The 14,246-nt window shown below is 31.9% G+C and overlaps 1 protein-coding gene across 1 annotated transcript in view; it reads left to right on the top strand.

Moving 5' to 3' along the window:
- Positions 1–14,246, top strand: part of Liprin-gamma (liprin protein kazrin) — a 94,023-nt gene that overhangs the window by 70,488 nt on the left and 9,289 nt on the right. Inside the window, 1 exon segment of the mRNA XM_075313092.1 lies at positions 10,215–10,326. Within this exon segment, the coding sequence (XP_075169207.1) occupies positions 10,215–10,326 (112 nt within the window).

The raw sequence follows: 14,246 nt of genomic DNA, 5'->3' as shown, positions 1-14,246 counted from the left end.
GTATATGGTCTCTAACAACCATGCAAAAATTGGTCCATATCGGTCCATAATTATATATAGCCCCCATATAAACCGATCCCCAGATTTGACCTCCGGAGACTTTTGGAGGGGCAAAATTCATCCAATCCGGTTGAAATTTGGTACCTGATGTTAGTATACGGCCTCTAATAACCATGCAAAAATTGGTCCATATCGGTCCATAATTATATATAGCTCCCATATAAACCGATCCCCAGATTTGACCACCGGAGCCTCTTGGAGGAGCAAAATTCATCCGATCCGGTTGAAATTTAGTACGTGGTCTTAGTATACGGTTTTTAACAACCATGCAAAAATTGGTCCATATCGGTCCATAATTATATATAGCCCCCATATAAACCGATCCCCAGATTTGACCTCCGGAGCCTCTTGGAGGGGCAAAATTCATCCGATCCGGTTGAAATTTGGTACCTGATGTTAGTTTACGGCCTCTAATAACCATGCAAAAATTGGTCCATATCGGTCCATAATTATATATAGCCCCCATATAAACCGATCCCCAGATTTGACCTCCGGAGCCTCTTGGAAGAGCAAAATTCATCCGATCCAGTTGAAATTTGGTACATGGTGTTAGTATATGGTCTCTAACAACCATGCAAAAATTGGTCCATATCGGTCCATAATTATATATAGTTCCCATATAAACCGTCCCCAGATTTGACGTCCGGAACCTCTTGGAGGAGCAAAAGTCATCCGATACGGTTGAAATTTGGTACATTTTGTCAATATATGGCCTCTAACAGCCATGTAAAAATTGGTCCATATCGGTCTTTAGTTATATATATCCGATGACTTATTACACAAAACTTGGTCCATATCGCCAAAAATAATCTACCAAAACTTTATTTCCATAGAAAATTTTGTCAAATTTTATTACTATAGAAAGTTTTGTTAAAATTTCATTTCTATAGAAAGTTTTGCCAAAAGTTTATTCTATAGAAATGTTTGTCAAAATTTTATTTCTATAGAAAATTTTGTAAAAAATTTATTTCTGTAGAAAATTTTGTCAACATTTTATTTCTATACTAAGTTTTGTCAAAATTTCATTTCTATACAAAATTTTGTCAACATTTTATTTCTATAGAAAATTTTGTCAAGTTTTTATTTCTATAGAAAATTTTGTCAAATTTTTATTTCTATAGAAAATTTTGTCAAAATTTTATTTCTATAGAAAATTTTGTCAAGGTTTCATTTCTATAGAAAATTTTGTCAAAATTTTATTTCTATAGAAAATTTTGTCAAACTAGATTATATACGTATTTAATCGGCCTTTTTTTGTTTAATATATACCCCGTATGGGCTAACTTACAATTTAGAAGACAGTGTTAAAAATTTTTACGATACCTTGCCATCGGCAAGTGTTATCGCAACCCAAGTAATTCGATTGTGGATGACAGCCTTTAGTAGAAGTTCCTACGCAATCCATGGTGGAGGGTACATAAGATTCGGCCTGGCCGAACTTACGGCCGTATATACTTGTTTTTTACTAAAATTGTGTTCTACCCTAGTGCATTAACCAACTTAAATTTTGAGTCTATAGATTTTGTAAAAGTCTATCAAATTCTGCACCCAACACATTTGACGGATGTGATATGGTACCGAAAATTTAGATATACAAAGTGGTGCAGGGTATAATATAGTCGGCCCCGCCCGACTTTATACTTTCCTTACTTGTTTTCTTCTATAACTTCTTGCACAATATGCAAAAATATTTTCTAACGCTACAATTGTTAACGGATGACATTTATTCCATATGTAGATGGATTGTTAGCTCCAGAGAATTCCATTATTTTTAGGTGCCTTCTCTCGCTTCCACACAAAAAAATTCAGATTCAATCACGAAAATAATGTATCCAATTAATTTTTGTACTTGAAATGTCTTCAATCATAGAAACGATAGTATCAATTAAAAAATTAATTGATACTATTAATTTTTGTGATTGCTTTTTGTTTAAATAAAAAAATTTGTTAAATCAATGAAATTTTTAATTTTTTAAAATTCAATTAAGACTTTAAATGGAAAAATTTTCGTGAGACTTTCTATATCCGTGCGATGGTATTCCTCCATATTAATGCATATCCTCTTTATTTTAAAATTATACAAATTTTTTTTTAATTTTTTTGTAATAAATTATAAAACAATTTAACGTAAATACAACTAGATTAGTTATTATAAACATTATTTCAATTAGACTTTATTATAAATCAAGTAAGCTGTATAAAAATTAATTTAATAAAATATGCCTACAATGTCCTTTTAGGACAGTGCGGCGAATGGTTATTTATAATTTAATTGAAAATAATTATACGTACCCATGGCTGCAAATATAATTCAATGCCATATTCATTTTTTGTCCTAAATTTTTGTTTGCGTATATTTGTTAACGTTACAGTATTTTTAACGGATGACTTTCATTCCATACGTAGGTGTTAAGTACTACAAAGCCTACAAAAAAATAATCTCCGGTGACTTTTTGCTGGCTCAAGAATATTCTATTACTGTGACTTCTTTCGCTTCCCTGTGATGCTATTCTTCAATATTTAGCAAGAATACTTATCCCCTTTTTTTATACCCTCCATTAGTATATTAACTTTGTCATTCCGTTTGTAACACATCGAAATATTGCTCTAAGACCCCATAAAGTATATATATTCTGGGTCGTGGTGAAATTCTGAGTCGATCTGAGCATGTCCGTCCGTCCGTCTGTTGAAATCACGCTAACTTCCGCACGAAACAAGCTATCGACTTGAAACTTGGCACAAGTAATTGTTATTGATGTAGGTTGGATGGTATTGCAAATGGGCCATATCGGTCCACTTTTACGTATAGTCCCCATATAAACGGACCCCCAAATTTTGTTTGCGATCGCTCTAAGAGAAGCAAATTTCATCCGATCCGGCTGAAATTTGGTACATGGTGTTAGTATATGGTATCTAACAACCATGCAAAAATTGGTCTATATCGGCCCATAATTGCATATAGCCCCCATATAAACCGATCCCCCGATTTGGCTTGCGGAGCCTCTAAGAGAAGCAAATTTCATCCGATCCGGCTGAAATTTGGTACATGGTATTGGTATATGTTTTCTAATGACCATGCAAAAATTGGTCCACATCGGTCCATAATTATATATAGCCCCCATATAAACCGATCCCCCGATTTGGCTTGCGGAGCCTCTAAGAGAAGCAAATTTCATCCGATCCGGCTGAAATTTGGTACATGGTATTGGTATATGTTTTCTAATGACCATGCAAAAATTGGTCCACATCGGTCCATAATTATATATAGCCCCCATATAAACCGATCCCCCGATTTGGCTTGCGGAGCCTCTAAGAGAAGCAAATTTCATCCGATCCGGCTGAAATTTGGAACATGGTATTGGTATATGTTTTCTAACAACCATGCAAAAATTGGTCCACATCGGTCCATAATTATATATAGCCCCCATATAAACCGCTCTCCAGATTTGACCTCCGGAGCCTCTTGGAGGAGCAAAATTCATCCGATCCGGTTCAAATGTGCAACGTGGTGTTAGTATATGGTCTCTAATATCCCTGTAAAAATTGGTCCACATCGGTTTACAATTATATATAGCCCCCATATAAACCGATCCCCAGATTTGGCTTGCGGAGCCTCTAAGAGAAGCAAATTTCATTCGATCAGGTTGAAATTTTGAACGTGGTGTTAGTATATGGCCGCTGATACCCAATCACACAAAAATTGGTCCATATCGGTTCATAATCATGGTTGCCACTCGAGCGAAAAATAATCTACCAAAATTTTATTTCTATAGACAATTTTGTCAAAATGTTATTTCTATAGAAAATTTTGTCAAAGTTTTATTTCTATAGAGATTTTTGTCAAATTTTATTTCTATAGACAATTTATTTCTATAAAAAATTTTGTCAAAATTTTATTTCTATAGAAAATTTTTTCCAAATTTTACTTCTACAGAAAATGTTGTCAAAATTTTATTTCTATAGAAACTTTAAACTTAATTATATACGTATTTAATCGGCCTTTTTTTAGTTTAATATATACTACGTATGGACTACCTTGTAATTTAGAAGACGGTGTTAGGAAGTTTTAAGATACCTTGCCATCGGTTAATTATATTTTAGGTTAATTATATTTTATTATAAAGTAAGTTTAATAAAAATTTAAAAATTTAAATTTAAAATTGCTAACATAGATACTGCTGCTAACATAGATACTGCTGCGTTGGAAACTGTTGGTGGTGTTAATAATAACATACCAGCAAACAATTTACAGTGGAATACTGTACAGCCAAGAAAAAATCGTAAAAAGGCTGTTATTGGGCAAAATGATAATGAAGAACTGGAAGTTGTTGTTAGAAAGAAATGGGTTCATATCTCTTCGTTCCGTCCTACAGTTACTGAACAAGAGATTATAAACTACTTAGCAAAACATCTTAAGATTGATGCCAAAAACTTTACTTGCTATAAATTAGTCAAAAAGGATGCTAATCTGAATGAATTAAGGAGCATAAATTTTAAAGTGGGTATTTCGCCTGGATTTTATAATGCAGTATTTACACCATCGCTATGGCCTGCTAATGTGCAAATTCGTCCTTTTGCGAATTTTCAAAACACTCGGACGGATATACCGGGAGCATAAAACCAGTAGAATTTTCCCTGCTCCGTGTTTACTATCAAAATATTGGTGGAATGAGAACGAAATGCGATGAACTGTTTATGGAAACGTCTCAATCAGAGTTCGATGTTATTGTTTTAACTGAGACATGGCTCAACCCGGATTTTCTGAATAGTGAATTTTTCGATATGAATATCTACAATATATACCGTAAAGATCGTGACCCTGTTAAGACTGGTCACTCTCGAGGTGGTGGTGTATTAATTTCAGTAAGAAAAGTTTTAATTTCTGCTGAAGTTCCTTTGGTAAATAATGATTCATTACTTGATCAACTTTGTATTAAACTAATTGGTTCTAAATCTGTATTATTTATTATTGTATCATATATACCACCTGGTTTTCATCAAACTTTATATGATGCTCATATTTTTAATATCACTAGCCTGGTCCCTGATAATGATTCAGCTGGCTCTTTAATTTTAGGTGATTTCAATTTATGTAATTTAGATTGGTCTAATTCCATAAATTCAAATATTTTTTATCCAAATAATGTAAATTCTACTATTGAAATAAGTTTTATTGATAACATGTATGCTTTGGATCTTTATCAAATTAATCCTCTATTTAATGCTCGTGGTAAACTTTTGGATCTGGCTTTTATAACTCAAAACGTAGAATTTCTTGTAGAGCAGTGTGCTCATCCAATCAGTGCTTCTGATAGACATCATGTACCTATGTCTCTCAAAATTGAATTTTACTGTTTTCCTAATACTACTTGTCAAATTGATGATATTTTTAATTATTCTATTGCTAATTTTGATTTAATTAATGAAATTATTAATGTAATTGATTGGTTTCATTTGTTTAGAGATAAGTGTGTTTCAAGTTGCTATACTTTATTTCTTGGGAAATTGAAGGATATCATTAATTTGCATATACCGCGGCTTAAGCGTTGTAATCATAAACTTCCATGGTATACAAATGGTTTGAAAAAGCTAAAAAATCTAAGAAATAAATTCCATAAAATCCATAAATCCACTAATTCTGCTGAAAGTAAAAGGCTTCATGAACACTATTCACGGGAATTTTTATTCTTAAATAAGTTTCTTTATAAACAATACATCTCTGATTATGAAGGCAAAATAAAAAGTAATCCAAAATCGTTCTGGCAATTTATTAAATGTAAGAAAGGACATAGTGATTTTCCTTCTTCAATGCATATGGATGAAGTGTTTGCAGATTCATCGCAATCTCAGGCAAATTTATTTGCTAAATTTTTTAGTTCTAATTTTCAGAAATTCGATTTAAATGAGTTGGATTCTAGAATCTTAGAAAATGTTAGCTCTGTTCTAGATATGGGTTTGATCCAGTTCTCACTGGATGATGTTTGGAATTCATTGTTAAAATCTTAATGATTCGGTGAGGTCAGATATGGATGGCCTTTCTTCTTTATTTTTGAAGGAATGTGCCTCATCTATTTCTGGACCTCTACAATATATTTTTAATTTATCTTTAAGAAATGGTTTATTTTTAGATAATTGGAAAACTGCGTCTGTTACGCCTGTCTTCAAGTCTTGTTTGAAGGGGGATATTCGTAATTATAGGCCAATTTCCAAATTGTCTAATATATCTAAAATCTTAGAACATTTAGTTTATGAAGAATAGTTTCGACAGTACGGCATCATATCTCAGATGTTCAACATGGGTTTGTAAAGAATCGCTCGGCAGTTTCAAATTTATTAGTATTTACTAATTTCTGTTTAAATAGTCTAGAAAAGGGGAACCAAGTTGACACTATATACTTGGATTTCTGCAAAGCTTTTGATAAAGTTTCACATAATATTTTGCTTGCAAAGCTTTACAAAATTGGTTTCCACTCGAGTTTACTGCAGTGGTTACGGTCATATTTAAATATGAGAAAATGTTTTGTTTATGTGGATGCTTCAATATCGGAACCCTATATTGCTACGTCTGGAGTTCCCCAAGGTAGTATTCTTGGTCCTTTGTTATTTATATTATTCCTTAATGATGTTATATTTTGTTGCCATTTTGCTAACTGTTTGATTTATGCAGATGACATTAAGATATTTGCAAATATTAAGTCCTTATCTGATGTATTCTTGCTACAATCTGATTTGGATAGATTATTCTCGTGGTGTGAATTGAATTTATTGCCTTTGAATGTGTCTAAATGCGTATATCTATCCTACTCGAGAAGAATTAATGACCTGAATTCTTCGTATTTTATAAATAATCAGGAGCTGCTAAAGGTTGATCATGTTCGTGATTTGGGGGTAGTTTTTGATGCTAAATTTTCCTTCAAATTGCATATAGATTATATAATGCCAAAGGCTTATTCGATGTTGGCATTTGTTAAACGGAATTCTAAGGAATTCGTAGATCCATATACAAGAAAAATACTATACACTAGCTTTGTGAGATCTAGGCTGGAATATGCCGCTATTGTTTGGAATCCTATATATACTGTCCATTGCGATCGAATTGAAAAATTGCAGAAAAAGTTTATAAAGTTTGCATTATTGTCGGTGCCTTTTACTGATCCTTTGCCTTCATATGAAGCTAGGTGTAGGTTAATTCATTTGGATTCTCTTCAATCGCGTAGATTAAAGTTTTCAGTTTTGTTTATTTATAAAATAATTAATGGATTTATAGATTGTCCGTCTCTTTTAGAGTTGATTGGTTTTAATGTACCAATACATTGTTTGCGAAAGCATGATTATTTTGCAATTCCTGCTCATAGAACAAACTATGGATCTTCGGAACCAATTTTAAGATCTCTTAAAGAATTTAATAATTTAAATAATAACTTTGATTTAGATTTTTCAATTTCCCTAAATAGTTTTAATTCTATTTTAGACTTAATTTATTTTAAGAATTGCTAGTCTGTAAGGAATGTATTCCATAGACTGAATAAATAAATAAATAAATAAATAAATAAATAAATAAATAAATAAATAAATAAATAAATAAAATAAAAATTTAATTTGGTATAATATTCACACTATTTTTGTGTTAAATCGTGGACAATGGGGCGAATGATTATTTGTGAGATAAATATTCATATCACTTATACGCACCCATAGCCGCATATGTAATGCAATGTATCATTCATATTCTGCCCAAATTCATATTTGTGTACAATCCCAATGTTACAATACTCTACACATCTGACTTTTATTACATACGTAGGTTCAGCACTTAGCCTACAAAAAAAAATACTCCACCGAAATAGCACCCTGCGTAGACTTCCACTCTCATTAAGGAAATCCATTAAATATTAGCTAGCCAATTAAGATTTACATTCAAACATCTATGTGATGCATATTTAAGCCCAGTGACAATTAAATCGAGCTTGTTTTTTTGTTATTTATACAATTCATTGCAAGCGTTATTTTATTTATTTAATTATAAACACATATTAAAGTAAGAAAACAAACAAAAAAATATAGAAGACTAAAAATTCCAGTAAGGCAAATAGGGAAACAACCAAATAGAGAACGAATAGATATCGCACAATTACTTTATTTATTAGAACAACAGTAACAACAAAAACAAAATTTTAAAAAATTTTAAACAAACAGCAACATTTTACTTTATTGTATTGTAAAATCAAAACTGATATTGAAAATGTAGTTATTTTAATAATTTTGTTTTTTTTTTTGCACATAATTATATTTCACTCCAAGTAATCTTAAAAGAAAAACATTGTGAATATCAATGTGGGAATTAAATGCCATTTAGTGAAAGAGATATACATATTTTAAAATAATTTTATATTTTATTAGAAGTGAAGAAGCAAACAATTTTAGCCGATGTTTTATTTTTTTAATAGATTCCAAATTTAAAATATATTTTTCAATGTCACATTTCTTAGATGATGAAACCAAACATGAGGTTTAAGAATTTTTGTTAAAAAAATTCAGTTTAGTTCAGTGCTTTATTTAACTGTGGCTACTTTACAAATATATGTAATTTCACTGTAACTCAAAACAAATTAAATATAAATAAAAAAAATTGTCCAATTTAAATACAAAAAAATTGCAGTAAAATGAGATTAAGGGTAAAGAACTCTCTCAAAAAATCTTCCAAAAATTTATATGTTGGGCACAAAATGTAAACTTTAATATCTTTAGATATATAATTTATATTTTTTCACATTTAATTCCCATTTTGATATTATCGATCTCAAAATACACGTCAACATTTCTGAGGTAACTTAAATGTAAACTCCAAAAAAAAAAGTGCAACAAATGGAAGACCAATATTTTTATTACTATAATTGTATATTTTAAGAATATCAAACAAAACAAAACATATGATATTTTCAAAACGATAAACATCCAATAATGAACTCCATTAGTATACTAATACAAAATGCTAAATAAAAATAACAAAAAAAAAACAACAATAAATAAAACGTTAACCATAATAGAAAAACAAAAAAAATATTTTTAGCATTTATATTTAAGCATTTTTTTTTTTTTGATTTTTGTATTAAGTGGCACGTTTTTTATAATATTTTCATTTTTTTCAAAATTTCAATTTATTTTATTTTAAATAACAAGTAGTTATTTGTTACTAAAAAACATATTTAATTAGCTTATAGAGATATAGCTAATAAGATAACTAATATACATAGTAATTACAATAAAATATTAAAAAGAAATTATTAAAAAAAAACACTAACTACAATAATAACATTATAAAATTAGTTGTATTATGCTAAAATCATTTTATCCATATAACAAATAATGAAACAAAATATAGAAAATTTTTAATTAATATTTTTAAGGATAGATAATGTTGAATTATAATTTAATATTAAAATCAATTGATCACACAAACCTAGACACAAATATAACAAATCCCATTTTTTTTTTATTTTACTACACCCACACATACACACAATTATACTAAAAACATATTATAGTTAAAATTAGAGAAATACTTACATATATATATTCATATATAAAAATATATAGCATAGACAAAAAAAATTATATATTTAATGTTTAAATGTCCAATGTTTAATGCTCTTTTTCTCTCTGTTTTTTGTCTTCTTCTTTTTTCTCTTTTTCATCTATATTTTTCTACGTTCTTTGCCACACAATCTACATACATTTATATGTATGCTTTTTCTTGGTCTTTTGTTAAATTGTGATAATTGTTTTTGTCTCAATGTCTTCACTCCCACAATCAACCACAATAACCCACAAACATAATGAAAACCAAAACAACAACAAACAATGGCCTTGTTTAAAACAATACCGAACAACGACGACAACCAAAAAACTACCACACTGACATAATTGGCAACAAAATTACATTTGCTCTGTGCGTGTGTATATATGCGCTACATTTGATGTTGTTTGCTAAAATACGAAAAAAATACCATCTCTTTGCCTGCCTTGCCTTTGATTATTTCTTTTGGTTTGTGCATTCGATGTGAATGTATATGTGTGTGTGTGTCTGTATTTTTGTTCGTTGATGATGCTGATGCTAATGCGGATGTTGCCTAATTGTGATGCTGTATGTTTAGAACTACATTGGGTCAAGGTATACGTTCCGGTTGTGGTATAGTTCCGCTAACGGGGCCAGGAGGTCTTCAACACTATGCCTCAACAGATCGTCGTTCAACAGGGAGTCTAAGGGTAAGTTTAAATTTTAAATTTTATTTATTTACATTTTACTTACATATATGCTTTAAATGTTAGCTATGATAAAAAGAATAGTGGTAACATATACCACAAAGCCATATAGGTGTTGTTATTATTTAAGTTTTCATAGATTTCCTAGCAATGTGGCATGTTTTTAGGAACACATAAAACAAAAATATAATTAAAATGTGGATTTTTTTATTTTATTTGAAATGGATTAATTTAGCATCTATTAGGTCGAGGAAAAAAAATAGCCCAATGTCAATTTGAATTCTGAGTATTAAATCAACCCAAAATAAATTCATCGGAATTTCATTACGGCCTGATTTCAAAAATATTTCAATCTCAAAAGAGTACATATACATGGATAATCTGAATTAGAAACCAATATAGCTACAGGAGGAGACAGCCCCATATATAGCCTAATTTGAAGAGACCGGGGGTATACGTTCGCAAGATAATACGATGAGAAACCATTCCAAACCAATATGAAACTGGTTTTATTTTCGACGAAAATTGATTTTTTTTTAGATAATTGAAAGGTTGTTTATATCATAATGAAGTCGTTAATAACGAAAAGAAATAAGAGGGCGGATCGGAAACTTCTTAGCCTATCAATGAAAGAGAATAGTTAGTTTTTCAAAAATATTTTTATTTTTCAATATAATCTCCTGAAACTTCAATACACTTAGTCCAACGCTTTTCTAGCAATTCTATCCCTTGATTAAAATAGTTTTCCTCAAGGTCTTCAAAATAGTGGTAACATATACCACCAAGCCATATAGGTGTTGTTATTATTTAAGTTTTCATAGATTTCCTAGCAATGTGGCATTTTTTTAGGAATATATAAAACAAAAATATAATTAAAATGTGGATTTTTTTATTTTATTTGAAATGGCTTAATTTAGCATCTATTAGGTTGAGAAAAAAAATTAGTCCAATGTCAATTTGAATTCTGAGTATTAAATCAACCCAAAACAAAATTCATCGGAATTTCATTACGGCCTGATTTCAAAAATATTTCAATCTCAAAAAAGTACATATACATGGGTAATCTGAATTAGAAACCAATGTAGCTACAGGAGGAAACAACTCCATATATAGCCTAATTTGAAGAGGCCAGTGGTATACGTTCGCGAAATAATATGATAAGAAACCATTCCAAACCAACATGAAACTGGTTTTATTTTTTAGATAACTGAATGGTTGTTTATATCATAATGAAGTCGTTAATAACGAAAAGAAATATCTACCTTAGATATGCCCACCATGACCACGTTTATAGGACCATATTCTTTTCATGAAATGCTCTCAAATCATAAAGTGACTATACTATGTCCTCGATAGCCTCACGAATTATATTTTTGAGGTCTTGAGTCGATGCTGTGGTCAAATTGGATCACTCGTCTTAGGCGATTGATTTTCCTGTTTTCTTGGAAGATAACTGTAAAACAAATGGTTGTTCACTACTCAGAATTAACGATTAAATATTTTCTTGGAAGTTCTTCGTTCGCGAACAACTTTTATTAAATTTGGTTCATCTTGAAACACCCATACAGTCGACTGCTGTTTACTTTCAAACTCATAGGCATAAATCCACGATTCATCACCTATCACAATGTCATAGAGGTGTTTCGAAGTACCGTAATCGTATTTTCGGAGTAATCTTGAATATATCCTGGTCCTACTAATACCTATAGTTGTCTCGGTCTCAGCATCCGGAACAACAACTGATTTTGGACGACCTTCATCTTGGAGTGAACTACGACCTCCGTTGAATTCACCATCGATAAATACTGGACCTTAGCTTCATCGCTAAAAATCGAATTGAGTTTATCGATGCACTGTTTTTGTGTTTATTCTCGCCAAATGTTATAAATAGCATGAAAATCTTCACGATTTAATTGCATTTTTTGGCGATATGAATCTTCTAAATTGCTGCAAAGGACACAAAATAGCGCTTGTTTGTCAAAACGTTCTGAGTACGTATAACATCAAAACTATCGGGTGGATTGCAAACCCTAGAGTTTCCCTCGTACTGAGTAAAAATCAATCTCAGCTCAATACTGTCTTTAGAACATTTTCCTGATAGTATTCGGTATTATATCGGTGGATAACTTCGGAAAGTAACCCTTGGCCAGTTCGATGGCCAACACTATTACCATTTGCCAATCAAAGGTGTAAATTTTCGGCTGACTTCTTTGCAAGTAAATCCGATCATTTTGTTTTTTTTTACAAACTGTTCAATTAGAAATGGTTTGTCATTGGAGAAACCAAATTGGGTAACCACTTTCGTGCAAGTGAACCCACGCCTTGCCTCTTTCCAGTCTAACTTGATTTTGTCCATCGATGAACTCTTGCAATTTTGAGAACTTCCATATGTTCAGCTCATTAGGCGAGGATTTCGTTCAAATCTAAAGGGTGGTTAAAATTTCAAGGGCCGATGTTGATTTTGAATAAAACACAAACTATTCAGGAAATTATTGTAATTTTATTTTATTATGATATATTGGTATTACTCAATTATGTATGGAACAAAATATCGGCCAAATGGGCGCCGCGACCTCGGTGGCACACCTTCATCCGATGGTCCAAATTTTCGATGACGCTGAGGCATAATAGAGGTTCTATGCCGTTAATGTGCCGAATTATCTCATCCTTTAGCTCTTGAATTGTTGCTGGCTTATCGACGTACACCTTTTCTTTCAAATAACCCCAAAGAAAAAAGTCCAACGGTGTCAAATCACATGATCTTGGCGGCCAATTGACATCGCCATTACGTGAGATAACACGGCCATTGAATTTTTTGCGCAAAAGGGCCATTGTTTCGTTAGCAAGTGGCACCGTCCTGCTGAAACCACATATCGTCCACATCCATATCTTCCAATTCGGGCCATAAAAAGTTCGTTATCATCTCACGATAGCGAACACCATTCACAGTAACTGCCTGACCGGCCTCATTTTGGAAAAAATAGGGCCCGATGATGCCGCCTGCCCATAAACCGCACCAAACAGTCACTCTTTGTGGGTGCATTGGTTTTTCGACAATCACTCTTGGATTCTCATTCGCCCAAATGCGGCAATTCTGTTTATTGACGAATCCACTGAGGTGAAAATGTGCCTCATCACTGAAGATGATTTCCTTCGAAAATTGATCATCCACTGTTGCCATTTCTGGGAACCATTCTACTCATTCACGACATCCATGGTTCAAATTGAGTAAGTCTGAAATAGAGAAATGTCAAATAAAATTCGGGAAAAAACTTGGCGTTTAGATGTGGTTCACATTCAACATCGGTCCTTACAATTTAACCACCCTTTAGTTTTCACTTTTCAGATAATTTCTAGTTCTATTACCGTTTTTTCGTCTACTTTTTGGACGCGATGCAATACTGCCAGTATCACGGTAACAAGCAATTGTACAAGTTCTTCGAAGGTTAGGTTAGGTTAGGTATCAGCCCGATGTATCAGGCTCACTTAGACTATTCAGTCCATTGTGATATCACATTGGTGAACTTCTCTCTTATCACTAAGTGCTGCCCTATTCCATATTAAGCTCAATGACAAGGGACCTCCTTTTTATTGCCGAGTCCGAACGGCGTTCCACATTGCAGTGAAACCACTTAGAGAAGCTTTGAAACCCTCGGAAATGTCACCAGCATTACTGAGTTGGTATAATCCACCGCTGAAAAACTTTTTTGGTGTTCGTTCGAAGCAGGAATCAAACCCACGACCTTGTGAATGCAAGGCGGGCATGCTAACCATTGCACCACGGTGGCTCTTCTTCTAAAGGCACAACTTTAAAAGCACTTCCAAAAATATCCTCCGAATGTTCCGATGTTCTTTATTTTGACTCCACAGAAAGTAAATTTGAGTCACTTTTTTATAACTGGTTTTTTTTCGTATTTTTAATG

This window comes from Haematobia irritans, chromosome 5, assembly GCF_050003625.1.
Source record: "Haematobia irritans isolate KBUSLIRL chromosome 5, ASM5000362v1, whole genome shotgun sequence".
Classification (NCBI taxonomy): Eukaryota; Metazoa; Arthropoda; class Insecta; order Diptera; family Muscidae; genus Haematobia; species Haematobia irritans.
This window is presented reverse-complemented; position numbering and strand designations above follow the sequence as displayed.